The 24,458-nt window shown below is 51.3% G+C and overlaps 12 protein-coding genes across 14 annotated transcripts; 5 read left to right on the plus strand and 7 right to left on the minus strand.

The window, feature by feature from the left end:
- Positions 1-277: 277 nt before the first annotated feature.
- On the minus strand, positions 278-3,427 carry PV06_10838. 2 transcript variants are annotated; one of them, XM_016412427.1, is made up of 4 exons: positions 3,121-3,427; positions 2,193-3,069; positions 1,019-2,124; positions 278-969 (listed from the first exon to the last, which is right to left on the minus strand). In XM_016412427.1, exons 3-4 carry the CDS (start codon positions 1,644-1,646, stop codon positions 326-328), a joined length of 1,272 nt encoding a protein of 423 aa, XP_016257152.1. In that variant the 5' UTR covers positions 1,647-2,124; positions 2,193-3,069; positions 3,121-3,427; the 3' UTR covers positions 278-325. The 2 variants fall into 2 exon arrangements, with proteins under 2 accessions (XP_016257152.1, XP_016257151.1); XM_016412426.1 differs by having other exon boundaries at positions 2,193-3,427.
- PV06_10839 (uncharacterized protein) lies at positions 2,257-3,384 on the plus strand (the record flags this gene model as incomplete). Its single annotated transcript, XM_016412428.1, has 1 exon — positions 2,257-3,384. The coding sequence occupies one exon, from the start codon at positions 2,257-2,259 to the stop codon at positions 3,382-3,384; it is 1,128 nt and encodes a 375-aa protein (XP_016257153.1).
- Positions 3,428-3,489: 62 nt separating the features above from the next.
- On the minus strand, positions 3,490-5,916 carry PV06_10840 (uncharacterized protein). The gene has a single exon (XM_016412429.1). The coding sequence runs from the start codon at positions 5,786-5,788 to the stop codon at positions 4,094-4,096; it is 1,695 nt and encodes a 564-aa protein (XP_016257154.1). The 5' UTR covers positions 5,789-5,916; the 3' UTR covers positions 3,490-4,093.
- An 848-nt stretch (positions 5,917-6,764) lies between these two features.
- Positions 6,765-9,053, plus strand: PV06_10841. 2 transcript variants are annotated; one of them, XM_016412430.1, is made up of 5 exons: positions 6,765-7,543; positions 7,593-7,671; positions 7,725-8,166; positions 8,217-8,667; positions 8,721-9,053. In XM_016412430.1, the coding sequence occupies exons 1-5, from the start codon at positions 7,362-7,364 to the stop codon at positions 8,782-8,784; spliced, it is 1,218 nt and encodes a 405-aa protein (XP_016257155.1). In that variant the 5' UTR covers positions 6,765-7,361; the 3' UTR covers positions 8,785-9,053. The 2 variants fall into 2 exon arrangements, with proteins under 2 accessions (XP_016257155.1, XP_016257156.1); XM_016412431.1 differs by having other exon boundaries at positions 6,765-7,671.
- Positions 9,054-9,117: 64 nt separating this feature from the next.
- On the minus strand, positions 9,118-10,092 carry PV06_10842 (uncharacterized protein; the record flags this gene model as incomplete). Its single annotated transcript, XM_016412432.1, has 1 exon — positions 9,118-10,092. One exon carries the CDS (start codon positions 10,090-10,092, stop codon positions 9,343-9,345), a length of 750 nt encoding a protein of 249 aa, XP_016257157.1. The 3' UTR covers positions 9,118-9,342.
- Positions 10,093-10,711: 619 nt separating this feature from the next.
- Positions 10,712-13,582, minus strand: PV06_10843 (uncharacterized protein; the record flags this gene model as incomplete). Its single annotated transcript, XM_016412433.1, has 2 exons — positions 10,712-12,009; positions 12,104-13,582. 2 exons carry the CDS (start codon positions 13,580-13,582, stop codon positions 11,050-11,052), a joined length of 2,439 nt encoding a protein of 812 aa, XP_016257158.1. The 3' UTR covers positions 10,712-11,049.
- Positions 13,583-14,345: 763 nt separating this feature from the next.
- Positions 14,346-15,422, minus strand: PV06_10844 (uncharacterized protein). The gene is made up of 2 exons (XM_016412434.1): positions 15,300-15,422; positions 14,346-15,248 (listed from the first exon to the last, which is right to left on the minus strand). Exons 1-2 carry the CDS (start codon positions 15,344-15,346, stop codon positions 14,744-14,746), a joined length of 552 nt encoding a protein of 183 aa, XP_016257159.1. The 5' UTR covers positions 15,347-15,422; the 3' UTR covers positions 14,346-14,743.
- Positions 15,423-15,591: 169 nt separating this feature from the next.
- PV06_10845 (uncharacterized protein) lies at positions 15,592-18,009 on the plus strand. The gene has a single exon (XM_016412435.1). It carries the CDS (start codon positions 15,773-15,775, stop codon positions 17,870-17,872), a length of 2,100 nt encoding a protein of 699 aa, XP_016257160.1. The 5' UTR covers positions 15,592-15,772; the 3' UTR covers positions 17,873-18,009.
- Positions 17,650-19,253, minus strand: PV06_10846 (uncharacterized protein). Its single transcript, XM_016412436.1, has one exon. It carries the CDS (start codon positions 19,095-19,097, stop codon positions 18,006-18,008), a length of 1,092 nt encoding a protein of 363 aa, XP_016257161.1. The 5' UTR covers positions 19,098-19,253; the 3' UTR covers positions 17,650-18,005.
- Positions 19,254-19,356: 103 nt separating this feature from the next.
- On the plus strand, positions 19,357-21,195 carry PV06_10847 (uncharacterized protein). The gene is made up of 2 exons (XM_016412437.1): positions 19,357-19,948; positions 19,999-21,195. Exons 1-2 carry the CDS (start codon positions 19,527-19,529, stop codon positions 21,185-21,187), a joined length of 1,611 nt encoding a protein of 536 aa, XP_016257162.1. The 5' UTR covers positions 19,357-19,526; the 3' UTR covers positions 21,188-21,195.
- A 221-nt stretch (positions 21,196-21,416) lies between these two features.
- On the plus strand, positions 21,417-23,842 carry PV06_10848 (aspartate-tRNA(Asn) ligase). Its single transcript, XM_016412438.1, has 2 exons — positions 21,417-22,505; positions 22,558-23,842. The coding sequence occupies exons 1-2, from the start codon at positions 21,528-21,530 to the stop codon at positions 23,230-23,232; spliced, it is 1,653 nt and encodes a 550-aa protein (XP_016257163.1). The 5' UTR covers positions 21,417-21,527; the 3' UTR covers positions 23,233-23,842.
- Positions 23,533-24,258, minus strand: PV06_10849 (uncharacterized protein; the record flags this gene model as incomplete). The annotated part of the gene is made up of 1 exon (XM_016412439.1): positions 23,533-24,258. The coding sequence occupies exon 1, from the start codon at positions 24,205-24,207 to the stop codon at positions 23,533-23,535; it is 675 nt and encodes a 224-aa protein (XP_016257164.1). The 5' UTR covers positions 24,208-24,258.
- Between the last annotated feature and the right edge of the window lie 200 nt (positions 24,259-24,458).

Consider the following 24,458-nt stretch of genomic DNA (forward strand, 5'->3'; position numbering starts at 1 on the left):
GGATTTCGTTTTTGAACTCGAGTTCATAAGAGGTTTCCCCAAGGTCGGGCCAGGCCTCCCCTGTGGGGTTCGGCACTCGCTCACCCCTGATCGAGCACCCGCCAATGTGGAGAGTGGAGAGTCTCAGCCTCGCCAAAAGTGTCATGGAGAGCTGTGGGAATGTGGGGTAAACGTTCATGGATCATGCAAAGATTCTGAGTCGAGGCACCGTCGTCACGCGCTATGCCAGAGTATTGTGATGATTAGAGTGCTTAGAACAAAGATGAGTATGTAGGTGGTCATAGTTTGGTATTTTTCTAGAAATGCGAGAATCTCTTTTCATTGTTCATGGCAAGCCAAACTGAAGCCTGACTTGCTCTGATACATTGTCCCATTCATCTTCAACTACTTTTTCCGCATCGTGGTCCCACAGCGAATAGCTATCCAACACACCTTTAGAAGTGTCCAAGGTCTTCATCATCTTCTTAGTAGTCTTATCGTGCAGGTTGTGCCATTTGTCTCTTTGTGTAATACCGACCTGCTGTGCGGCTCTGACATGCTCGTAACGTAGGGCAAAGTAAGTTCGTAACGCTAGCGGGATCTGATGTTTGCCAGCTTTTGCCAAACACAGCGCGATGGTTGCACCATCTTCAACGGCTTGGCTGGCGCCTTGTGTCGAGGTCGGAAGGAAAGGATGAGCAGCATCTCCCATGACCGCCACCAGGCCACTATCAGTTACCCACTTGTCCAAGCATGGTCGGTAGACAAGTTTCCAGTCGATTATGTTCTCAATTTTTTCCCATACTCGTACAAATGCCGGGTCCCAGTCCTTGATCGTTCTCAAGATCTCGTCTCGATGGCCAGGAAACTGCCAGCCCTCGGCAATGTCTGCAACGTCCTTGTGTGTCAGTACGGCATTGATCTCTTTTCCGTTGCGTACAGTGGTCACAAATCCGTGCAAGTCGGGTCCGATCCAGAGGTTCACACAGTCTGCAAAGAATATTAGCCTAAACATCAGCTTTTCATACTCTGAACTCACCTTTCTGGAGAAACTCTTCTACCAATGGATCACCTTCAAAGATGGAAGAGTCCCCATATGCACGCCACACGGCATATCCACTGTGAATAGGCGCATCCTCAAAGCCTAGCACTGCAGTGCGACCCGGGCTTTTCACGCCATCTGCAGCAATCACAACATCCGCCACGATCTCTTCTCCACTAGGTAGGAAAATACTCGGTTTCTCTGCGTCATAGCGCTCAATTTTCTGACCAAGCCGTAGTTCAACCCCGTTCTTGAGTGCATGGTCTATCAATATCCTGTGATAATGACCTCGATGCCCAAGAAGACCGCGGTAGCCGTATCTCGCCTCGGCCGTAGCCAAAGTTTGATCCAGCGCAATGACTTTGCCATCCCAGTTGCGCATAATGGTATCGTTCGCTCGACTCGAAACCTGCCACATGTCTTCGTACAAACCCCAGCGCTTGAAGAGTTTGGATGAGTTTGAACCGAAGCCGACCGAATCTCCAATCGGTAGTAACTCTGGCGCTTGGTCGAAAAGTGTAACCTTCATACCTTGCCTTGCACAGGCAATTGCACAAGATGCACCACCAATGCCGGCACCGACGATAACAACATCAATTCTTTCCGCATTGCCTAGTGACCCCATGATGCGACCGATATTAGTAATGTCTGTTAAAGCTCTGTCACATCAGTAGCTGTGAGATGAATGTAAATACTTATTCAGTCTATGAAAGTGCCAAACCGTGAGTTGAGAGATTACAGGAACCAAGCCTGTACATCAAGTTGCAAGTGTATTGAACCCAGAGCAAACATCCCCACGGCCTCAAAAGTCATGCATGTGTGGGGAGAAGTCCTTTGCAGTGAGCTTTGGCATCGGAAGGCTGTTAAACCTACATGATCCTAACAAGTCGTGCAGGAAGCTGATGCAACATCCTTGCCCTGCATTCAAATTGCATTGCTTCTGAGTGAGTCGGCTTTCTGCTTCACAGATGTGGTGGGGTCAGAGTTCGTGTTCTCGCCACATTACAATGTGCAGGAGTTGTGGGGGAGAAAGTGGATGAACACCGCCCGCAATTCGACTAGCCATTCTGCAGGGGTTCTCCAAAAGTTGAACATCGTCCGTACTTTCAGTAGGGGGCGTTAGACTTACGAAGCAACGTCTTTCGTCGTAGTGTCTCTTCGGGTAACTTACATAAACCTGTTGGGAGCTAAAGATCTCGTACACCAAACAACGTGAGACGGACCAAGCAATCACCATGGCGTCACCAGAATTACCACAGTCCATGAAGGCGTACATACTCGAGGAGTTTGGAAAGCCGTATCGTCTGCGCGAAGTGCCACTTCCCGCCATCGAGCACCCAGATGACGTTCTTATTCGCGTCGAGGCAGGCTCATATTGTCATACGGATGCCGTGGTAGCTGCAGGGACCATGCATCCTCCGTCCCTTCCACACATCGGATGCCACGAGTTTGCTGGGCAGGTGGTGTCGCTCCCGCCAGGCAAAGATTCAAGTCATGGTCTCAAGGTTGGTGACCGTGTTGCAGTTTCCGGACGCGGGTATCACGTCTGTGAACGGTGTCTTGAATGTCAAAATCCCTCTGGTTCCGACCCGGACGAACCTGGTTTCTCGGTGTACTGCCCATACACTCATGGCGGCCTCGGAGTTCACGGGCCTGGTGGTTTCCGCGAGTACGCAGTTGTGGACTCGAAGCAAGTGTCGTTGATTCCAGACCAGATGGCTTCCGTGCAGGTTGCACCATTGATGTGTGCTGGACTGACCGTCTACGCCGCGCTGAGAAAATGCAATCTCAAATCTGGACAGAGAGTGGGCATCATCGGGTGTGGCGGCGGGCTCGGACACCTGGGCCTACAGTTTGCCGTCAAAATGGGTTTGAAGACGACGGGTGTGGACGTCTCGCCAAAGGCCTTGGATCTCGCGAGAGGATTGGAGACGGGCTGTACGATTGTTGATGCGCTCAAGCAAAGTCCGGAGGATGTTCGGCAATCGATGGGCAAGGAGGACCACAGAGAACACATGTCAGAAATGGGTCTAGACGCCGTTTTGATCCTACCTGAGAGTCAGAAGTCATTTGACTACGGGGTCAATCTACTCCGCAACGGAGGACTAGCCGTCGTTGTCTCGTTTCCGCCCGAAGGGTTCCATGTTTCGGCAGCAGACCTCGTCTTCCGGCGTATCACTGTGACTGGGACGCTGATAGGCTCCAACAAAGCACTGAAGGAGATGTTGGAGTTTTGTGTTGAACACGGAGTGAAGGCGAAGATCAAGACATATCCTTTCTCTGCCTTGAATGAGCTGGTCGAAGATTATCATGCTGGCACACCCGGAAAGTTGGTTGTTGATATGCTCAAGAAGGACTCGTGACAGTGTCAATTAGCGCAGGATCATCATTGTCATCAGATATTCACATGTATCATTTGTTGGATGTTTGCTATTTCAATCGCGCAGGTGCCAGGATGCTCCCTCAGTCCACCGTACATTAGCAACTGTTTGAACCTCGGTATGCGTGGGCTTGGCAGACCATCGCGTCTCCTGCGCCTCTACGAAGCACACTCCTCCACTACCCATCCTCTTATAAGATACAGATACATGTCCATATCCATCATGACTACAATTACACCAGAATAATGCAAAGAAATTATGACCACCACCAGCTCAGATCTTTCCGTTTAATTATGTGGACGCTTTTCCCCTCTGTCTCCGCGATTGAGGACCAGGCACATCCTGTGTGGACACCATTTCATAGCACAAGAAAGAGAAGGAAGAAGAGGAGGAGATGACAAGTGACAAATTACCGCATATCTGATACGAACATTCGTATGCAGAACAGGATGGGTTTCACACGCAATTCCTTACAAGCGCATGTCTGGCGAACCAACAACATTCTCTTAACTATCCCTACCGATTACCTCGTCCCGACCTGAGTAGTAGCATAAATTTACTCCGATCTCTTTTCTCTTTTCCTGCAATTATGGTACATTTACATAACGTCCTTCTCAGCATATTGGCTATTTTCGTCCAAAATTGACATGGTTTGCCAAATCCCGTAGCGAGCGTTTGGTATCTGGATTTGTCACTGGAGGGTTTTTCTGGAATTGAGGTCGAAACCGCCGCTGAAGAATAAGCTGGTGCCACCATCGAGGTTCACGACTTGTTCAAATCCGTTCTGCTCCAACATCCTGTAAGCCAGATATCCACGGTAGCCCACGCCGCAGTAGACGACTGTGTACTTGTTCTTATCCAGCTCATCCATCCTCTCCCGCAGTGTGTTCACTGATATGTTGACGGCACCAGGGATATGGCCACGGCCGAATTCCTCAGGTGAGCGAACGTCCAGGAGCTGAATAGATTCCAGCGGAAAACCGGAAGAGACCAATTCTTCGGGATGCATGATGCGCACTATTCCGCGTAGGACGTTCGTGCCGACAAAGCCAGCCATGTTCACCGGGGACTTTGCAGAGCCGTAAGGTGGTGCGTACGCCAATTCTAGATGCTCGAGATCAGAGATCGACATGCCGGCTTGCATTGCCATCGCTAGGACGTCGATCTGTTTATCAACTCCCTCTTTACCCACGACCTGTGCTCCGAGCAACCGTCCGCTTTCGGGTTCAAAAATCACCCTGAGCGACAGAGGCTGGGCCCCTGGGTAGTATCCGGCATGCGATGGAGGATAGACGGTCACCCATAAGGGTTTCTTGCCCATTTGCTGCAGTACGCGGGCCGATGTTCCAACGCTGGCGACCGCTAGGCCGAAGACTTTACATATCGAAGTCCCGACGTTGCCACGGTAGCCCTCTTTGAGGATCCCTAATGCATGGTCGACAGCAATCCGTCCCTGTCGAGCAGCAGGCCCTGCGAGAGCAAGGGGAAGCGCCCGATCGAGAACTCTGTTTTCGGTTTCTACCATGTCCCCCACGGCGTAGATGTCGGGGTGCGACGTCCGCATAAAGTGGTCGACACTTACAGCACCTGAGCTGCCAATTTTCAAGCCCGCATCTCGTGCTAGCGAGGTTCGGGGTCGCACTCCTACGGCCGCAATGACCACATCCGCGGGTACGGTCTCGCCGCTGCCCAACATAACATGTCCCGGCTGAATTTCCTTAATGTTGACCCGTAGATGGACACTGACACCGTTGGCTCGGAGCTCAGTATGAATGCGTTCCGCAATGTCGTGATCTACCAGCGTGAAGACTTGAGGGGCCGCTTCGAGGATCGAAACCTCGAACCCAAGACCTTTAATGTTCTCGGCCGCCTCGAGGCCGATAAACCCACCTCCAATGACCGCAACGTGCTTGACACAAGTGCTGTCTTGTAGAGCGCACCGAATCCGTCGCAGATCCGGGATCGTCTGGAGTGTGAAGACATGGGGTAGATCGATGCCCTTGAGCGGCGGCAGGAATGGCTCAGCTCCCAGGGAGAGGACGAGTTTGTCCCAAGCATATCGCTCAATTGTTTTCTCCCCTTGGACTCGGACATCGACCGTCTTCTGTTGCGGGTCGATCTTGACGACTTCAGAATCGATGTGCACATCCAAATTGTAGCGGTCTTTGAAGGATTTGGGGGTGTTCAAGATCAATGACTCTTCTTTCTGAATGACTTCGCCCAGTGAGTAGGGAATCCCGCAATTTGCATAGCTCACGTAAGGTCCTTTTTCGAAGACGGTTATAGAGGCAGATTCAGAAAGGCGGCGGGCGCGTGTCGCAGCAGACATGCCGCCGGCGACACCGCCAACGATTATGAATTTGAGACCAGACTTGGAAGACATCATATTTGTTACAACCTGGAAAATGGGTACCCACGACGGCAGCCATCTCTTCTATACACAACGTCCATACTCAGTCGGGGACTTCGGGGATCATCTCGGCGCCGCTCAGTCTAGAGTTTGTGGTAAGATCTCGAACCCGTCAATAGTGTGAGCATCACACCACATTTTGGGGAGGACAGGTCGACCACAGGACAGCATCTTTGACCCGGAAGCAGAACGAGGTGCGAGCAAAATTGAATGACAGTGTCCAAGCCAAGCAAATACCTATCACACGGCGTGAAAATCGAGACTCACATGCCTATAGCTCGCGGTGAGCCATTCTGTGACGGGGACGGTTTATCTTCCAAAGCTGCTCATGTAATTCATCCTAGGTCTCGCTATACTTACCTGATTAGAGACTGGTACCTGTACATTCTTTCAATCCCTTGGCTTTCGGGAGCAGGTGAGCCGAGGATTTTCATACACCGATCGTCTCAGCCGGACCAGGGTCTCCTTGCTTTGACATTTTTGACAATGATACGAGTAATAGGAGTGGGAGTACAAGTACTGAGTACTCGTAAATAGCTAGCAAATTAAAACGAGTATCCAATAATAAAGACTACTGCAAGTACTCATACTCCGTACCAGTTACAAGTACATGTTCCCCAGCGCGTGTAGATCGAAGGCCCAACATGACGCAATGACACAGTCGTGTTTTATGTCAAACCTGTTTGTTTGAAATCGGCAGTACATTATCTCCTGTTATCTTTTGCCTACATACGACTTGTTCCACACGATGGAGAAGCGAGGCACGGCCCAGACGGTGCGAGTTCATCCGTACAGAGTGATTCGTATGTTTTATACCCAGGCTTGACCTGCGACTACTCGTTAGTACAAGGTGATTTCGTCTCCGATCGTCCCATGTGATGGTCGTTCGCCTCACACAGTCGACGGCACCGCGCAGATCAAGAAGCTTGATCGTTTCAAGCAATGACGAACCCATGACGAAGCTCAGCCTCTTCTCTAACGTCGCTAACCGTAGTCACTCGCCTCATCGACCAACAGCAACCCGTGTCCATCAGCAGACTCAACGAATCACCCATGACAGAGGCACTGATTCACAGCCCATGTACCTTGCATGTCTAACTCTCTATGGACCACTGCTACACCTCCCTCCAGCATGACCCATTTTAAGTGACACCAGACCGCCGAGCCCACTACGTCGTTGTAGGCAATGAACCGCTGCGTGCAGCCGCATGACTGAAGCATCAGTGGTCACTCGTAGTGCACACCATCAAGGAAAGTGGGCTGTGACCAGGTCGCCGCCTTCGAAAAGAGAGAGAGAGGAAGAGAAGCGAGAAACACATGGACGGTTTCCTGCTTCAGCAGCGACGTTTGCGTTGCATGCACCATGCACCTTCCTTGACTTGTGCTGAAACTCGCTGCACAAAAACCAACTACTTAACCTCAACTTCCCTCCCACTCTCCTCTCTATCCAAGTCCTTTCATCCATTGCAACTCTACCTACTCATTCCATCTCTACTCACTTCAAGCCTGTTCAGATCGAACCCTCACAACAATTCGCACTTCACCCAACATGGCTTCTATCGCTCGAGTTCCCATCCAACGCAACCCTCACTACAAGAGAAACGGTCTCAAGTCCTACGTCTATCTGCTTAACAAGTACAATTTCGTTCCCAGCCTCCGCGGTCCCTATTCTGCGATCCGTGGCAGAAAGGCCCTTTTCAAACAAAACGCAGATGGAACTCAGGGTGAAGTGTACGTTCTCAGACCGGGAATCTAGTGTCGTTGCTGAACATCGCCACAGTCCGGCTACTGATCAACAGAATGACTCTCTCTACACCTGCCCAGTCAACATCGGCACACCAGCTCAGACCTTGAACTTGGTAAGTCGATCCAGCGTTGACATTTGAACAATAGGTATCTAACACATTCGTAGGACTTCGACTCGGGATCCTCGGACCTTTGGTGCTGGTCTACTGAATTGCCGGCCAGCACTCGCTCCGCAGGCAAAGGCCATACCATCTTCGACCCGTCCAAGTCTTCGACATTCAAGAACCAGTCACAGTCAACCTGGCAGATTCAGTACGGAGATCAGTCGTCGGCTTCAGGTACTGTCGGCACCGACAATGTCCAAATTGGTAGCATCACCGTCAAGGCTCAAGCAATTGAACTTGCCAACAAGTTGTCCTCGCAATTCACCCAAGATGCCTCGTCAGATGGCCTTCTCGGTCTGGCCTTCGGTTCCATCAACACGGTGCAACCAACTCCTGTCAAGACCCCGGTGGAAAACATGATTGCTCAGGACGACATCCCTCAAAACGCGGAACTCTTCACGTGCTACCTCGGATCCATCAAAGATGCCAATGAAGAATCGTTCTGTGAGTCTCGCTGCCCCACTAATCGTCGTCGACGGATCTAACGGAAGCAGATACCTTTGGCGAGATCGATCAGTCCGTTGTCCCATCTGGTTCTCAGGTTGCCTACACCCCGGTCGACAATTCTCAAGGCTTTTGGATGTTCGACTCGACCTCCGCAAAGGTCAATGGCAGAACCATCCAGCTTTCGGGCAACAAGGCCATCGCCGACACCGGTACCACTCTTCTCCTCACCTCCGACGAAGTGTGTCAGGCCGTCTACTCGGCAATCCCCGGTGCCAAGCAGGACCCCAGCCAGCAAGGTTGGGTGTTCCCGGCCGACACCGCCGAGTCTGACCTCCCTACCGTCACCTTCATGGTTGGAAACACTCCGATCACGATCGAGAAGCAACACCTCGCGTTCGCAGGTGGGCTCGAGGGCAACATGGCGTACGGTGGAATTCAATCTCGTGGTGACCTGACCTTTGATATCCTTGGAGATACTTTCTTGCAAAATGTCTATGCGTAAGTTGAGACATTGTCTTCTTGAACACACCACATGCTAACTATTGACAAAGTGTCTTTGACGTCGGAAACACCCAGTTCGGCGTGGTGCAGCGGGCTCCACCAAGCACTAGCTAGGGTCGCTGTGGGCTAGGGGGCTGCTGGACATGATGGTCATGATGGTCATGACTGGTATCAAGCAGGTCATCAACAGTATCATTGACTTTTGAAAGAATTGATAGATCGGTAAAAAGATGCTGATTAATGGCGTTCGGAGTCAGCTTAGCAATGAGCGGGGAACGTGGTTGTGACGAACATCGGCCGGAGGACGGATATCATGAACGGTCTGCCTGGGAGAAGGACATTCTTTTTATGATTATGGATATTATTATCACCTGTAACGAGACATGCCTCAATTGCAATACATGGCTGTAGCCAATATCATCACGCTTGATTTTCACAAATAGTCAGATTTCTTTTCCATGTGTACCTTGTCGATCTCATCCGTCTCGTGGTGGCATCGTAGCATTGGAAATAAGAAAGCTGTTTCAATACGTTGCAAGAGTCCAGTCGACGACGTTTCATTATTCCTATATGTTCCCACCATGCCTCATTCACACTTTTCCGAGCAGTCTCTTCATTCCCAGCCATTCATCTATACTGCGGTAATCGTCAGTTGGTACGGCCAGAATCTATCTACAACTTCATGGCGGCGACGATGGGTCCGCCCATGCCCCCCTGGACCAAGACGACCCTCTCGAAGCCGTCCCTCCCGGGATCGGGGAGGGGGATGTTCTCGATGCCACCCTTCCACTCCCCGATCTTGGAGACCTCCTTGACGACGTTGCGGTGGGGCACCTTCTTCCCCTTGTTGGGTCCCTTGCCGACCTTGACCGTTTGAGTCTCGGGGTCGTAGGCGACGACCAGGACGTCGTAGGTCGTGTCCGCCTCGGAGAGTTCCGAGGCCAGCTTGATCTCGCCGTGCCCGACCCGGTCGACCCCCAGGGCCCAACCCGCGGCGTTGCGTTTCTCCATGGCCTGGGAGATGATCTGGCCGACCTCGTCCCTGGTGGCCCCGATGCCGTCGGCCACGCCGTCGACCACGACCTGCGGCGTGAAGATGCCGTTGCGGCCCCACCGCGTCACGTACGACCGCTGGCGCGCGTCCCACCGCGACGACCCGAAGGTGTCCTCCCACCCGCTCGAGGGGTTCCAGTAGGTCACGTCGTAGGTGAGGAGCAGCAGGTTGGGGTTGTTGGTCGCGTCGTGGATCAGGGGCAGCGCGGGCGGGCACGACTTGCAGCCCTGGGACTGGAACAGCTCGACCACCGACAGCGGCATGATCTCGACGAAGCACGCCTGCGTGTGCACGTGGCCGTGCTCGAGGGACAGCGTGCAGGCGAGGGGCACCTTGCGGCGCTTGAAGAGGTTGAAGAATGTCGACATTGTTGTACCGCTCTTGGATCCGGACGGAGGATTCTTTGGTGGTGAAGGAGGGTGAAGGTGCTCAGAGATCGGAAAAACTTTGCTATGACAGAAAAAGGAGATGCTCTTGAGGGTTCGGACAGATCAGGACGTCGACGTCCCATATTTATCTGCAGAAAACGGGAGCCATCCATATCAGCCCCCAAAGTTTTGGAATCTGGATTCTATGGCAGCTGGCTAGCGACGTGGGCACGCAGAGCACAGCCCAGCACCGGTGTCTACTAGAGAATGAAGCCACGAATTGAGCAAACCCAGGTACTGAGGTACCAGTGGGGAGGGAGAGGGTGGCGGTACTTTCGCAGACCGCTCCTTCAGGTACCGTCGATGGAGAATCTCCAGCTAGACTTCCAAGTCTGTCCAACCGAACGTCTCATCACGGATAGCAGCAGTTGTGATTTGCAACCGTTGTCGATGTGATTATGGAAACTTGCGCTTAGCCTGCTACAGGCCCCCATATTGAGACTAGACCCGGTTGGGAATCATGGATGACCTGCAGATCAGGGACTCGGGAACTCAGGGACATTGATTGACAAAAAGGACGGGTTCTTGATGGAGGAGCCAGAAATAGCCACAGTATCATCAGCTCAGGATGTATCTCGCGCTTGGCGCAAAGCTGATGGTCGCCAATCATACGAGAATGCGTTGCCGCAGCAGTTTTCAACTTCTTCCAAGCTCGATCCCCTGGCCCACGTACGTTTAGTCCTTGCCTTAGGCCTATGCATCTCGAGGTATGTGTGCTATCGTAGTAGCATCAATGGGAGTGGAACTGAGACACCGTGATCTTGAGCCGGACATCAAATTCTCAGGGCATCTTTAGTATTGCAGTGATCAGCCACTAACCCGAGAATATCATCCAGAAACCGTCACCACATCACTCAGCTTCAGTGTCACAAGCCCAACATGGCGGAAAGGATGTTGTCAGTCGATCAAATGCCCATAAGTAAGACCAGCTTGTGGTAATTTGTAACGAGACTTTTCCTCTGGGCCAACCACCAGCCCAAGGTGCCCATTACTTATCTCCCTCACAGAGATTTCTTCCCGCCATGTCTTCGCTGCGCTTACTCCTGCGCACGTATTCTGAAGCCTCGACGATGGACTTGAGTTCAACGCCAAAGTGAGAAGTTCTGCGACAGTTGTCCAGGAGCCGACCAAGCCTTCCCTCGCGACAAGTACTTTGTACAGGATGAACGCGGTGTGCATGGCAGCAAGGGCAACGTGGATCAAGAGTATCACAATTCCAAACTGTGCCGTCCCTGAGCCCTGGTACCGGTACCCGTAACCATACCGAGAAAACTCGGGGTCAATACGGAGCCAATCGTTGAGATCTGCCGAGGTGGCATTCAAAGACTCGTCTTGTCCACCTTTTGCCGATGAGACAACGAACCGTCCGACCAGTCCGCCCGAGGAATCCGTTTTATTCGTCAGGAACATTGCAGCCGAGTAAGGATAGATACCGTTCCCGGCTATACGTGCGAGGCCATCTGTAATGACTCCAGCGAGCATGGTGGATATTACCGTTGCTCTACTCTTTCTGACCTCATCGTCCGTAGTTTGAATGTAGTTGCTGCCGTTGGCGTTGACTACAAGTGGGGACTTGAAGGCATAGCCGGTCTGGTTTGTGGGTGCAACGACGCCTTGTTCGAAGACCAACTGGTTAAGCATGGCCTGTATTGCAGGTACATTTCCCTGGGTGAAGGGTATCGGCTGGTTAATAGCATCGGCATACTGTTGATCGATGGTCATATTGCGGATGGGGCTGTCGACGCTGGGAGCACGCGGTATGTCAAGACAGGTACTTGGCAATTGGCCTTGGGTGAAGTAGGAGACCTGGTCAGTGGTCCTTGGTTCATACCAAACGTACACTGGTATCCACTGAGCCTGAAAGAAGTTAGCACATTCTACGAGCTTTTCGTGGGAAGCGAAGATGAGAGGAATCTGCGGGCTGGAGAGTCTCTGAGAAAGGAGTGCATACATAGATACTGCAGGCTTGGATTTCAGTGGCTTGCCTCGTCTCTGTCGTGCTGGCATTAGTCAGATAGATCCACGGAATGCGAACTGCCGCCCCCAGAGTCGGGCTCTCAGAGCCCTCGGGCATTTTGACCCACTGAACATCCGTTGCATTGTATGTTCCATTGTAGGGAAGCTGGAATTCGTTGTTCGAAAATGTGCTGTTTGGTGTCAAGCTCGGGAATTTGACAGGCTTCCGGTCCTCAAGTTCTGTGGTATTGAAATATTGGAATCCATTGCAAATGACTTCGACTCTAGGTGCATATATTTGATTTTTCAAGGTGAGCCGTGGCCGTGCAACTTCAAGTCCCAAGCCATCATAATTATCTTGGGCAAATTGCCACCACTGTGTAAGTGCGCTCGTGATAAATGTATTGAGCGACATGCCGGATGCTCTTCCATCGAACCCGCTCGGGCAAGACCGAGTTGATAGGACTCGACGGGTATCACCTCGTGCGTCAGGGATAGAAGCATTTGAACCAGTAGAAGAATTGACAAAGAGAAGATTGCCCGCCCAACTATACAAGTCACGGAAATCGCCAGCAGGGCAAATTTCCTCGACCGTCGTAGTCAAAGCAGCTTCCAGGCAGTCAACACCTGAGTCTGCACTGTTGACACTCGAAGCCGTAACAGTTTCGGGCCACAAAGCGGTGCTTTCATTAAAGACGTAGTAAGGCAGGACCTGATTCTTGAATGGCCTGTGAACAGGGAACCAATCCAATGAAGGAATGATCGCAATAGCAGACGAAGGTCCTGAAAGCGTCGCCAGAATTGTGGCAAGAAGAGATAGCAGCCAGAAGCGCCAGTAGTGTGCATTGGAGGTCCAGGCAGATGTCCAGAAAGCCTTCCTACGCAAGAAGTCTCCCGAGCCGATGGAGAAAGCATTCGTCAAAAGTCCCAATGGAAGCCCGTGATTCCCAGTCAAATGAGCATGCGCGACATGCAAGACGATCGTCCCCAGAGAAGCAACGAGAAGCAGTTCGTGTAGCTTAGCCGCCAACTGAAGTGCATTCAAAGCGCCGTCTTGAGTGATCCCAGGAAGGATCTGTACATTCGGAGCCAGTAAATCCATCCAGTAGACATTGCGGAAATTCAAGCCCACAACCGCAGCGGTGACTATGCTGGTGGCAAGGTGTGGAAGAAGTGTCGAAGAATTGGCCCAGAACCCTTTTCGAATCGCCTGCTTGGGCTTTTCCGGTGTTTCTTGGAAACTCGGTATCGACTTTGATGATGGCAACTCATTTGCGAATTCAAGCTTCGTATACTCAAAATTCTGGTCATGGGCACTTGTGAAGCTGGAGACAGTATGATTGCGTTTGGCAGCCGGATTGATGGGTGTCAGTGAATGCTCCGAGCCCAGCTCACCAGAATTCGGTGAGCCATTGAACAATTTTGCATAGAATGAGTGACCAGACTGCCGGCGCCCTGCACCAAAGTAGTCCATGGAGACAGAAGAGATAAGTCCAGCTCAAACTTCTGCCCACTGGAGGCGTGAGAGCCTGGTCCAGAAAGGCTGGAATATAAGAAAGGTCAACGTCAGGGTGTGTGTTAAAAAACCACCGCTATACGGACACTGTCCGGCAGTACCTTGATCTGTGCGAAAGGTGCGAGACAGTAGTTGTTCCATGCTGACCAGGCCTAAATACTATGCCTTCGACTCCGTACGGATACATGCCAGCAAATGCACTGGGAAAGTCAACATCTGCTGCTCATAGGCCAATGGAGACACAACGGTATTTTTTAGAGCCTTGGTGGTCCCAAAGACCTGCGAACAGATTCGAAAATGGACAAGGGATAGCCTATCGCTGTATTGAAAGCTGAATATGGGTGCTTTGTGGCAGAGCGGACGTTGGACAACGTCGGCGGCAAGGCTGGTGATCTGGTCTACCAAGACTTTTAGTTTGGGGTCCAGCTGCTGAACTTCAGAGCGCTGGTAAGCACTAAGAAAAGATCCGCGTGTTTCAAGAGCCGCAAGAGTCGCTTCAGCCATCAATATTTATCCATGCAGAATAAATATCAGGACAACTGTATGAGAATCGACATGTTGCAGCAGGGTGGAAGGATTGTACTGTAGCAGCCACATGTTTCGTAGTTTGTCACAACCTCCCAGAGAAGACAAGGAATGGAGGTTCTCCGTACGGGAGTACTCCGTACATTCCCTGGAATCGTCCGAGTAATTGTCATGTGCGGACCCTTGCGAAACATATGGGATGAACCGACGTCGATAGCTGATTACTGATCTATAGCTAGTCCGAAGTGTTCAAAAAGCGACGTCAATTGCCGCCACACGCAATAGATAAGAATAAATAGCTGGAGCCATGCTGATTACGGTATACTAACTCTCCAGACAACCCCTGCATGCTGACTTTGTTGTTTGGGGATGAAGCCCAGGATGCAAAGTTGACTCGCAATGGTTCGCTAATGCAGTGGCTCGTGATACGCATGTATCCTCCCTATCGCTTACATTGACACTCGGGAGAGGTGGGTCCTACTCGCCTGCAGAGAGTACTCGTCGCGCCATGGGATGCAACTGAACAGAATCGGTATCCAAAACTCGATAGTCGCACTGTTCGTGGCCAGCATCGCCCAACTTTGTGCGTGGTGATCAGGATATTCTATCTGCAAGGTAAAAGCCATACCACAAACTTGCCATCCAGGACACCAAATTGACCAATGAAGATGCGCCATGCAGTGTCGAAAATTGTTGGTTCAGTGCCTGCATCTCTTTGCTATGCGGAGGTGCGTCGTAGCTTTTCTTCCCATCTCTTGTCTCTTGGTGCTTTCTCTCCCTCATACATTTCGTGGTTGCGGGTCCAATATACGCCAGGTTGGCGGCCGCAGTAGCAAACATTGTCAGGAGGGGTACAAGGACTCGAAAGCGATTGACAGGGTCGATGACACCTGATATACTCGAGGGTATCGTACTGATCGCAGTTCTCTCGGCTGGTAGGGTTAGAGCCAGGAGAATAGGGAGCGCGGCCTGCATCGAAAAGTATATAGGAAAAATAGCTTGCTGCAACTGTGAGAATTGAGGTCGAGGCAGATTTCTGAAAGCGACTATCCCTCCCACAAAGCTCTGAAAAGTTGTTGTCCCCAGCAAAATGCCATAACTGAGGCAGTGTTAGTCGAGGGTTGAAAGGACGAGACAAGTCTGCACTTACCTGATTATATGATAAGGAGCAGCGGAGTAAATGAGTGAGCCCGCCATTTCCAGATGAGAGTCCGTCTCTGAATCCCCGTAATTGTACCTCAAAACCCAAGTGAAGTTATATAGTCAATCCTCGAACCCGCAGTTGATGAGACGCACATTTTAGCACGATCAACAGTGACGACATATTCCGAACCGCGGCCAAAGCACTTTAGCTACACGTGATCACGCGTCATTCCGCGACAGACAGAAAGTCCGTAGTGCGGATGCTGCCTACAGTACCTCTTCAATTGCCTGCGATGATGGCATAGTCGAGGCAACATGCAAGTACGGACGACAACAGCCCGACCCATTGACACTGTACGTAAGAATACTTCAGCATAGGATTTGATGTCATAACTCTCTTGGGTATGCTGTTGCGAAGGAGTTACGCTAACTCCTCAAGCCGCTCATCGAAACAACTAAACCCAGCATATCGACACAGTCATGTCTGAGAAAGAAGCGACAGTCTACCTCATAGACGTGTCAAGGTCTATGAGCAAAAAGCACTCTGGTCGAAGCCAAACCGACCTCGAGTGGGCTCTCCAATATGTCTGGGATAAGATCACGAATGTCGTCTTCACTGGGCGAAAGACCCTCATGATCGGTGTTGTTGGTCTTGGGACCGATGGCACGAGCAATGACATGGCAAGCCAGGACGACTCGTACAAACACATCAGTGTCCTACAGCCCATATCACAGATCCTTATGCCCGAACTACGGAGCCTGCCAAAAGTCCTCACGCCCAGCAAGACAGACGATCGGGACGTCCTCTCCGGCATCATTATTGCGGTCGATATGATGATGAAGCATTGTAAACATCTGAAGTACAAGAAAAGGATTGTTGTCATCACAAATGCTACTGGCCATATCGACGCTGATGATGTCGAGAGTACAGCAGAGCAGTTTAAGAATCATGACATCGAATTGGTGTTGTTGGGCATTGATTTTGACGACCCTGATTACGGCACCAAGGAGGAAGATAAATCTGCGACCAAGGCAGAGAACGAGCGGACACTGAAGAAGCTGGTTGACCTTTCAGGTGGGATGTTTGGGACAATGCAAGAAGCCATTGATCAGCTCTCACGGCCAGATATGAAGCCTATACGAGCGACACCGACCTATAGAGGACAATTGAGGCTGGGTGACCCAGAGCAATATGATACGGCTTTGTCGATCGACGTCGAGCGGTACTTCAAGGTTCAGACCAGACGGCCTCCAACAGCAAGCTCATTTGTGATTCGAGAGAACACTGCCGATGATGATCAAGGCTTGCAGTCCGTGCACAGCATATACAAGTACTCCGCTAAACTCGAGAACGGAGAGACAAAAGAACTCAGTCGGGAGGAGCTGGCCAAAGGATACGAATACGGACGCACTGCGGTGGCAATCATGGAGTCAGAACAGAACATTACAAAACTTGAAACCTCGATGGGTTACGATATCTTGGGCTTTATCCCGATGGAACATGTGGAACGATATATGCTGCTGGACAACTCCAATGTAGTTGTGGCACAGAGAGGTAACGACAAGGCAGCGCTTGCTCTTTCGTCACTAGTCCATGCCCTCTTTGAATTGGGTTCTGTGGCGGTCGGCAGACTTGTAAAAAAGGACATGCAGGATCCCATTTTAACAATTCTGTCACCATTGGTGGAGGCTGATCTTGAATGCTTGGTCGAAAACGTCCTTCCGTTTGCAGAAGATGTTCGCTCATATCGATTCCCGCCGCTGGACAAAGTGCTCACTGTGTCGGGAAAAGAACTGACTGAGCACCGCAACCTGCCAAACCAAAAGTTGATGACAAGCATGAGTGACTTTGTCGACAACATGACCCTCATGAACGATGATGAAGAAATGATGGCAATGGAAGACACATTCTCGCCTGTTCTGCATAGGGTAGAAGGGGCGATCAAATTCCGAGCCATCCATGGCCCTGAGAAATTCCCAGATGAGCCCGAGATGTTCAAAACTTATCGTGAACAACCAGAAGAGCTTCGGGACCGCAGTCAAAAGGCGCTGGAAAAGTTGATCGAAGCGGCCGACGTCAAAAAGGTGCAACAAAGAGCCAAAGGCCGAAGACGATATCGTGATACTGAGAAGCCGATTTCTGGATTGGATGTGAGCGAGCTTTTGCGCAAGGAGAAACGAGACCACGTCTCCCCAGACAATGCAATCCCCGAGTTCATCCAAATGATAGAGACTGCAGCTGATGAGAAATATATCGCCACCATTGTGCAGCAGATGGGTACGATCCTGACAGACTGGGTCCGCACCAGCTATGGCGAAAAGAACTATGGGAAAGTGGTTGAAGGTCTCGGCACCGTTCGCCAGTGGATGCAAGAGCTCGAAATGCCTGATTTGTACAACAACATGGTCCAAGAATTGAAGGAGAAGATCCTCTCCAAACAGCTGGGCGGAGATCGAGCGTTGATGTGGTTCCAGGCCCGCAAGAACAAGCTCGGACTGATCAGTAGTGACGAGTGCAAACCGTCCAAGATAACGGCGGAAGCGGCGCATGCTTTCCTCGACCCAAAGCCCGGAACATGACATTAACTTCTGGTGTGTGCTCATACTATGGAGAACTGACTGTAATGCATTTGACAAAACCTGCGAACGCTATGATACCCGCCATGTTGTACTCCGTACAAGTGAATGATATGAACAAATTTATGTCCAGGTTCTAAGAAATCTTTCCGATCCTGCGCTTAGCAATGTTGATCTTGCCTTGTACCCGTTCAACGTCCTCGTCGACCATTCCGAGCATCTCGTTCTGCACCTCGAGCTCCTGGTTGATGGCGATGCCCAATTCCTTTTGTCGTTGGACAATCTTGCGAAGCTCTTCAACGTCCAGATCCTGCTCGGCCATTTTCTGCTTCTGCAGCTGCAGCACACCCTGATTGTCAAGCTCTCTCGTCTCCGCCGTCTCCTTCCCGAGCACTCGTCCCCCAGACTTAGGCTTCGCCCCCATAAGGCTCTGCGTATCCTGGACCGACGCGACGGTATGGTCCAGTTTCGACTTGGTGACCATGGCGTTGAGGAGATTCTCGAGACCATCCTTGTCCTTTTGTGCCGTGGCGATCAGGTCTTTTCTTCTTCTGATCTCGCCCTCGCCCAGTTTCTGCCCTCCTCCCCATCCTTCTGCTGACGACTTTTGTATGTTGGCCAATCCTTCCTCCAAGGCCTTGATCATCGCGCCGGCCTTGACCAGACTGCTCTTGGCCGCCGTGCTGGCTTCGTGCTGCTTCTGTGGCGTCGACGCCTGGTCACGGTGGGTGAGATTGAGCCGTGCGTCTTGTAATTGGGCCTTGAGGTCTCTGTGACAATCCAGCCATAATACGGGATCCGTTATGGGTGCTCCGCCTCCTCCGGGCCCCGTGATTGCTGAATGTAATGTGGACGCCTTACTCGAGGTTTGGCTTGCGAGGGTGCTGGGCAGGTTGAGAAAGGTTCTCCAGACACTTGTCGTGCGCCATCTCGAGTCGTCAATCTCGTTGATGGTCTTGAGGTATGTTTCCAGTGCTTGCCGTCGCTCTTCTGTAAGTTGAGGATTCGAGACCGTTTTCGAGAACCACGACTTCGCAGGCGGTGAGACCGGTGGCGGAGAGCCGACTTGGTCGGTCAAGCCGGTGTGGAGGGACAGGAAATCAGAATAGCGTTTCTGGACGGTGAATGATCTTAGAGGCAGCCGGAGCGTGACGTTGTAGGTAGTGTAAGGCTTCGAGGTGCCTGAGATGGTGGTGTTGGGTATCGAGATCTCGACTTGTGGTGCCATGGCTGCTGCAATTCTGTGGACGGGAAGATCAGAGGCTCAAAGTATGCATGGTCGAAAGTGTCTCAGACGGCTGCCGGGATGTGGTTTAAGCGAAGATACAAAGTATTGGCTGTGTTGAAGGAATGAATCGTTCCAGATGGGTTTGTTGGAAAAGAGTCGCATGCGCAACAGTGACGTCGTTTTGTTGATCTCGAATAAATATAATCGATTGGCTGTGCCTGGATGCCTTGATCTTCATTCAACGTATTTCTTGTTTGTACCCATGTTCACTTTCAGCCACTGGTATGCCTTTGAAGAATCGGGGGTGATGCATATAACCCATACGAGCACGATAAAATGAACAAAAGAAAAGTTTCAATTCATTCTTGACGATACGTCTCTCTATCGACCACCGGGAAATGCAGTTCTCTGTGACTACAGACTGCCGCCATGGTATTGAAGCCCCCATTACCTCCGCGATCGCCATCTGCCGTGTCATCTACCAGCGCACAATCTTCACCTGAATCCTGGAAGGAAGATAGAGATCCTTCTCAAGCAGCTTCTCACTTTTTATCCCCCGACAGCTCCTTGTTGAGAAATTCGCCGTACAGTGGAGGCTTCCATGACCCGAGAGCCACATCAACTCAATCACTTAGGCCTGCTGAACCTGCTGGTGAGGGTCGGCGGACGTTGCTCATCATCTACATCCATGGCTTCCTAGGCGACGAGACCAGCTTCCAAAGCTTCCCGGCCCACATCCATAGCCAATTGACTGAGAGACTTAGAGACACGCATGTTGTCTACACCAAGATCTACCCTCGGTACAAGTCCAGACGGAATATATCGTTTGCGACAAACGATTTCAGCAAGTGGTACGTATAATACCCCAGAGTTCGCAGTAGCCAGACTGACGTCCCTCGAGGATCAGACCTCACGAGTTCGACACTACGGATGTCATTCTCGTCGGTCACAGTCTGGGCGGTATTCTAGCGGCCGAGGTCGTTCTACTGCCCGGTGATGCCACAAGCAGCAATGAACAATCCAAGCACCGTATCCTGGGACTGCTTGCTTTCGATGTGCCGTACCTCGGTATGCATCCAGGAGTAGTGGGTACAGGGATTGCCAGTTTATTCCGAGCGCCTCCTACCGACGAAAGTGCAACAGGGGAAATTTCGCCGTTATCAGAACCTATCAGTCTTGACCCAACGTACAATCCGTTGTATATGAATGATGTCCGACTAGCTAAGCGGAAGGGCAAGCTTCAACGTGCTTGGTACTTCTGGAACAAGCATGCTGGGGAGGTCACGAAGGCTGCCGGCAAATATGTTTCTTCTCATCTCGAGTTCGGGGGCTGTCTTGCGGACTATGCGGGACTCAGAAAGCGGTATAAGTCGATTAGGGCATTGGAAGATGTCAATGAGCTCGCAAATCCACGTGGCAGGAGACGGGTAAGATTCGTCAACTATTACACCTCGAGCACAGGACGGGTCAAGTCGAGGCCGGAGTCACGGGCGGCAGCCCCGAACATGCTGGAGCCTCCTGGTGAAGAGTCGCAGGCTGCTAGTTCTGGTACTTCATCGAGGAGAAGTTCATCCCAGAACCTTACTTTACCAGCTAGCCCTAGCCCACGAATCTCCCTTGAGGAACACCGTGATGGTGAGGTTGTTACAAAAGATATTCCTGATCTTGGGGCATTGAGTGTCGAAGAATCGTCATCTATGAAGCCACTAGCGTCAATACCGTCCTCAAGCGGACAAATTTCAATCGGAGATACTGATCGACAAACAGCATGCGACACGGACAAGCAGACCTTGTCGATAGCGGACAACCAAATAGCCTCAGATGCCGACGCGAACCCTCCCGGAAAACAGAAGGAAAGAAGATTTTGTGTAATTCCTTCCAGGAATTCTGATGGCGAACCCGATCCAACCTGGATCAAGGTACAGATGGATGGCATTGATGAGATCCAGGCTCATACTTCGATGTTCACGATGGGACCGACTTATGTCACCGTGGTGGAAGATACAGTGAGGAGAATCGAGAGCTGGGTCCAAGAAGATGCGTCCCGACGATTGATCCTAGCCGAGATGGACAATCCGACATGGGATTAGGATATGAGTAAACAATACATTCTGTTTCGATCCCTGTCGCTATAGCCCAGCACTCATGTCGTCGGCAGAGTCATTCTCAATGTTTACTGTAGGCTAGTGCCAGACGGCGATAGGGTCTGAGTCTACGAGGCTACGAGGCTGCAAGGCTGCGGCTGCAAAAGATCACCCCGCCTTGGGACTTTTTCGCAGCCCACTTTGATTTCTGCGCGCCCGTCTCATGATTCTCATGCGGTGACTCAACTGCACTCAACCCCAACTTGACCCTCGTTTTTGAACAACAAAAGTTTCTCAGACCATCACACACCTCTAAGATTCGCCCCGAAATAGAAATTTCTGCACCATGTCGGAAGCCTCCCTACCAACGCATGCGAAGGACAACCCTAATGTGTCGGCGGACGGCGCACCCTCCAAGAATGCACTGAAGAAGGCACAGAAAGAGGCCGAAAAGGCCGCAAAGAAGGCTGCGGCCAAAAAGGCGGATGAGGAAAAGAGGGCTGCGCAACAGGCCCAGGCGGCCGAGGACACCGCCAAAGACAACTATGGCGCTCTGCCAGATGATGCTGTCCAAATCACACACCTGAAGAAACTGGGCCCTGAGGATGTTGACCAGGAGGTCACCGTTATTTGCAGAGTCCACAACAGCAGAAGTCAGTCTGCGAAGCTGGCCTTCCTCATGCTGAGACAGCAAGGCAAGACCATCCAGGCCGTCGTGGCAGCAACCGGAGACGCAGTCTCGAGGCAGATGGTCAAATGGTCAACCAGTATCAATGTGAACTCTTTCGTACGGGTGACCGGTCTCGTCAAGAAGCCTGATCCTCCTGTCGCATCAGCTACAATCAGCGACCTCGAACTCCATGTCAGAAAGATCTACCTCATCTCTTCCGCCGCCGAAGTGTTGCCTATGCAAGTCAAGGACGCCGAACGACCGCCGCCAGCTGTGGAACAAGAAGGACAAGTCGATGCTGAAGGTGCCCCTGTCGTCACACTCAAGACCCGACTCGACAACCGAGTGATTGACCTGCAGACGGAATGCAACCAGGCCATCTTCACCATCTCCAGCGCGGTCGAGGGTCTTTTTGAAGAGTACATGCGGAAGAGCGGATCGAGGAAATTCAATACTCCCAAACTGCTTGGTGCAGCTACGGAAGGTGGAAGCGGCGTGTTTGAAGTCAACAACTACTTTGGCAAAAGCGGTTTCCTAGCACAGAGTCCTCAACTACACAAGCAGATGCTCATCGCTGGAGACTGCGAGAACGTTTTTGAGATTGGACCTGTCTTCCGTGCAGAGAACAGCAACACGCATCGACATATGACAGAGGTAACATCATAGCCCGCACTCTTTCCTCTCCTTCTGCTGACTCCTTGTATAGTTCACCGGTCTTGATTTCGAAAAGGTCTTTGATCATCACTACCATGAAGTCCTCGACTTCGCAGAGAAGCTCATCGTCTTCATTGTCACGGAGCTGAAGTCACGATACAAGGACGAGATTGCAGTTGTTCAGAAATACTTCCCCAAGGCCGGTGACTTCCACCTCAAGGACGGAAGGGCGTTGCGACTGAAATACTTTGACGGTATCAAACTGCTCAAGGACGCCGGCGTCGACACCACGGAGCAAGACAACTACGTCACTGATTTGACTACGGCCCAAGAGAAGAGACTTGGTCAGATCATTCGCGAGAAGTACGACACCGATTTCTACGTCCTCGACGAATTCCCCATGTCCGTGCGACCATTCTACACCAAGCCACACCCGACAGACCCGAAATTGTCCAACTCGTACGACTTTTTCATGCGAGGCGAGGAGATCATGTCGGGAGCTCAACGGATAAACGATGCCGCCGAACTGGAGGCTTCGATGCGAAACAAGGGCGTCGATCCTGCTTCTGACGGGTTTTCGGATTACGTGAATGCCTTCAGACAGGGGTGTCGACCACACGCCGGTGGTGGTTTGGGCTTGAACCGTATCGTCATGTTCTTCCTGGGTTTGGACAATGTTCGACAAGCAACACCGTTCCCTCGTGATCCTCAACGATTGAGACCGTAGAGGCAGCATCCATTCCATGGCGAGCGCAGGTTAGATTTCGAGACGACAAGATACGATATCTGCTAGTAGATGAAAGGCTTGTTGCGATAGGGTAAAAACAGCTTAGGTATGCCATGACATAGACAAAGGGGAAAAGGCAATGAGACCTGATGTTCACAGTGTGAATTTTTCGTTTGGTGGTATATATGAAACTAATCCTTGATCGCATTCGCAACAGGTGTCGAATCCTATAGTTGGTGTTCTTGTATTAGCATGTACCTTGACAATTCTCTCTATTCCTCTCCATCTCATGTGGAAACATCATTGCAAGATGGTCATAGAGGGAAGAGGTGAGACATCAAGGAGGAAGTGGTGAGGAGGTGAGTTTGTTTTCCCTATGGGTAAGAGCATAACAGCAAGTAACAAACGTACCACATAGACCTGGTACAGTTTGAATTTCAACTGTCCTTGTTGGCCTTCTGCCATGACGGCCCTGGCGGCCCACTCACAAGTCACGGCTTTGCCGTTCTTGAGTCCGTAATCGACAGTCCCGTAGAGCATGAGTTCGTTGGATCCAGCACCAAATGGGAAGATTTTGCTCAGTTTATGTTTGCGTGACTTGATGGGCCCGGACCAAAGACCTTGTCGTAGAGTCAAAATCCCTTCGTACCCTTTGGTCTTTTTCGCTCCCATGGCGAAATCGGCGTCGGGCAAAAACGATTGCGCGTAGTCCTCGTGGGCCGTAGGGTCGTCGGAGACGGCGTAAAACCTTTCAAAAAAGGCAACGATCCTCGGGTCGACCTTCATGTCCGCCGGAGTGGCGCCCGTGTACGTTGAAGTAGACATATTGCCGTTGAGACTATTGGTGGTAGATCTGCTCGCAAAGAGTCCAGGGCGTGTAGAGATACGGTGGGTGTGGGACGTAGCTATAACAGATCGACCACTGCGGACGGGGAGAATACGAATGTAAAAAGAACAATAGCAAGGGATACGCATTGAAAAGGAAAAAGAAAGAACTATGGTCGGACGCTTCGACTTGGTTCTGCTTTTTCAAGCCATCGGATCACAAAGGGAGAGAGGGCACGATGGAGTTCGGGATGCGGGGATTCTCGTACATAGCCGAGGGCGGATGAGTGGGAACGGATGATGCACGAGGCTGAGGCTGTAGACATGATCTCAACGGAGTACTAAAATCGCCATCTTCATTTCGAATGAGACTCTTGCCTACCCAAATATGACAAGGCACT

The sequence above is a fragment of the Exophiala oligosperma genome (genome assembly GCF_000835515.1).
Source record: "Exophiala oligosperma strain CBS 72588 unplaced genomic scaffold supercont1.16, whole genome shotgun sequence".
NCBI lineage: Eukaryota > Fungi > Ascomycota > Eurotiomycetes > Chaetothyriales > Herpotrichiellaceae > Exophiala > Exophiala oligosperma.

Coding starts and splice junctions, on each gene's coding strand:
- PV06_10838 (XM_016412427.1), bottom strand. CDS start 1,646: ATGGGGTCACTAGGCAATGCGGAAAGAATTGATGTTGTTATCGTCGGT. Junction 970..1,018: donor AGAAGAGTTTCTCCAGAAAG/GTGAGTTCAGAG, acceptor TATTCTTTGCAG/ACTGTGTGAACCTCTGGATC.
- PV06_10840 (XM_016412429.1), bottom strand. CDS start 5,788: ATGATGTCTTCCAAGTCTGGTCTCAAATTCATAATCGTTGGCGGTGTC.
- PV06_10841 (XM_016412430.1), top strand. CDS start 7,362: ATGGCTTCTATCGCTCGAGTTCCCATCCAACGCAACCCTCACTACAAG. Junction 7,672..7,724: donor CAGCTCAGACCTTGAACTTG/GTAAGTCGATCC, acceptor ACACATTCGTAG/GACTTCGACTCGGGATCCTC. Junction 8,668..8,720: donor TTCTTGCAAAATGTCTATGC/GTAAGTTGAGAC, acceptor CTATTGACAAAG/TGTCTTTGACGTCGGAAACA.
- PV06_10844 (XM_016412434.1), bottom strand. CDS start 15,346: ATGGCGGGCTCACTCATTTACTCCGCTGCTCCTTATCATATAATCAG. Junction 15,249..15,299: donor GCTCCTTATCATATAATCAG/GTAAGTGCAGAC, acceptor ACACTGCCTCAG/TTATGGCATTTTGCTGGGGA.
- PV06_10845 (XM_016412435.1), top strand. CDS start 15,773: ATGTCTGAGAAAGAAGCGACAGTCTACCTCATAGACGTGTCAAGGTCT.
- PV06_10846 (XM_016412436.1), bottom strand. CDS start 19,097: ATGGCACCACAAGTCGAGATCTCGATACCCAACACCACCATCTCAGGC.
- PV06_10847 (XM_016412437.1), top strand. CDS start 19,527: ATGGTATTGAAGCCCCCATTACCTCCGCGATCGCCATCTGCCGTGTCA. Junction 19,949..19,998: donor ACAAACGATTTCAGCAAGTG/GTACGTATAATA, acceptor ACGTCCCTCGAG/GATCAGACCTCACGAGTTCG.
- PV06_10848 (XM_016412438.1), top strand. CDS start 21,528: ATGTCGGAAGCCTCCCTACCAACGCATGCGAAGGACAACCCTAATGTG. Junction 22,506..22,557: donor CGCATCGACATATGACAGAG/GTAACATCATAG, acceptor CTCCTTGTATAG/TTCACCGGTCTTGATTTCGA.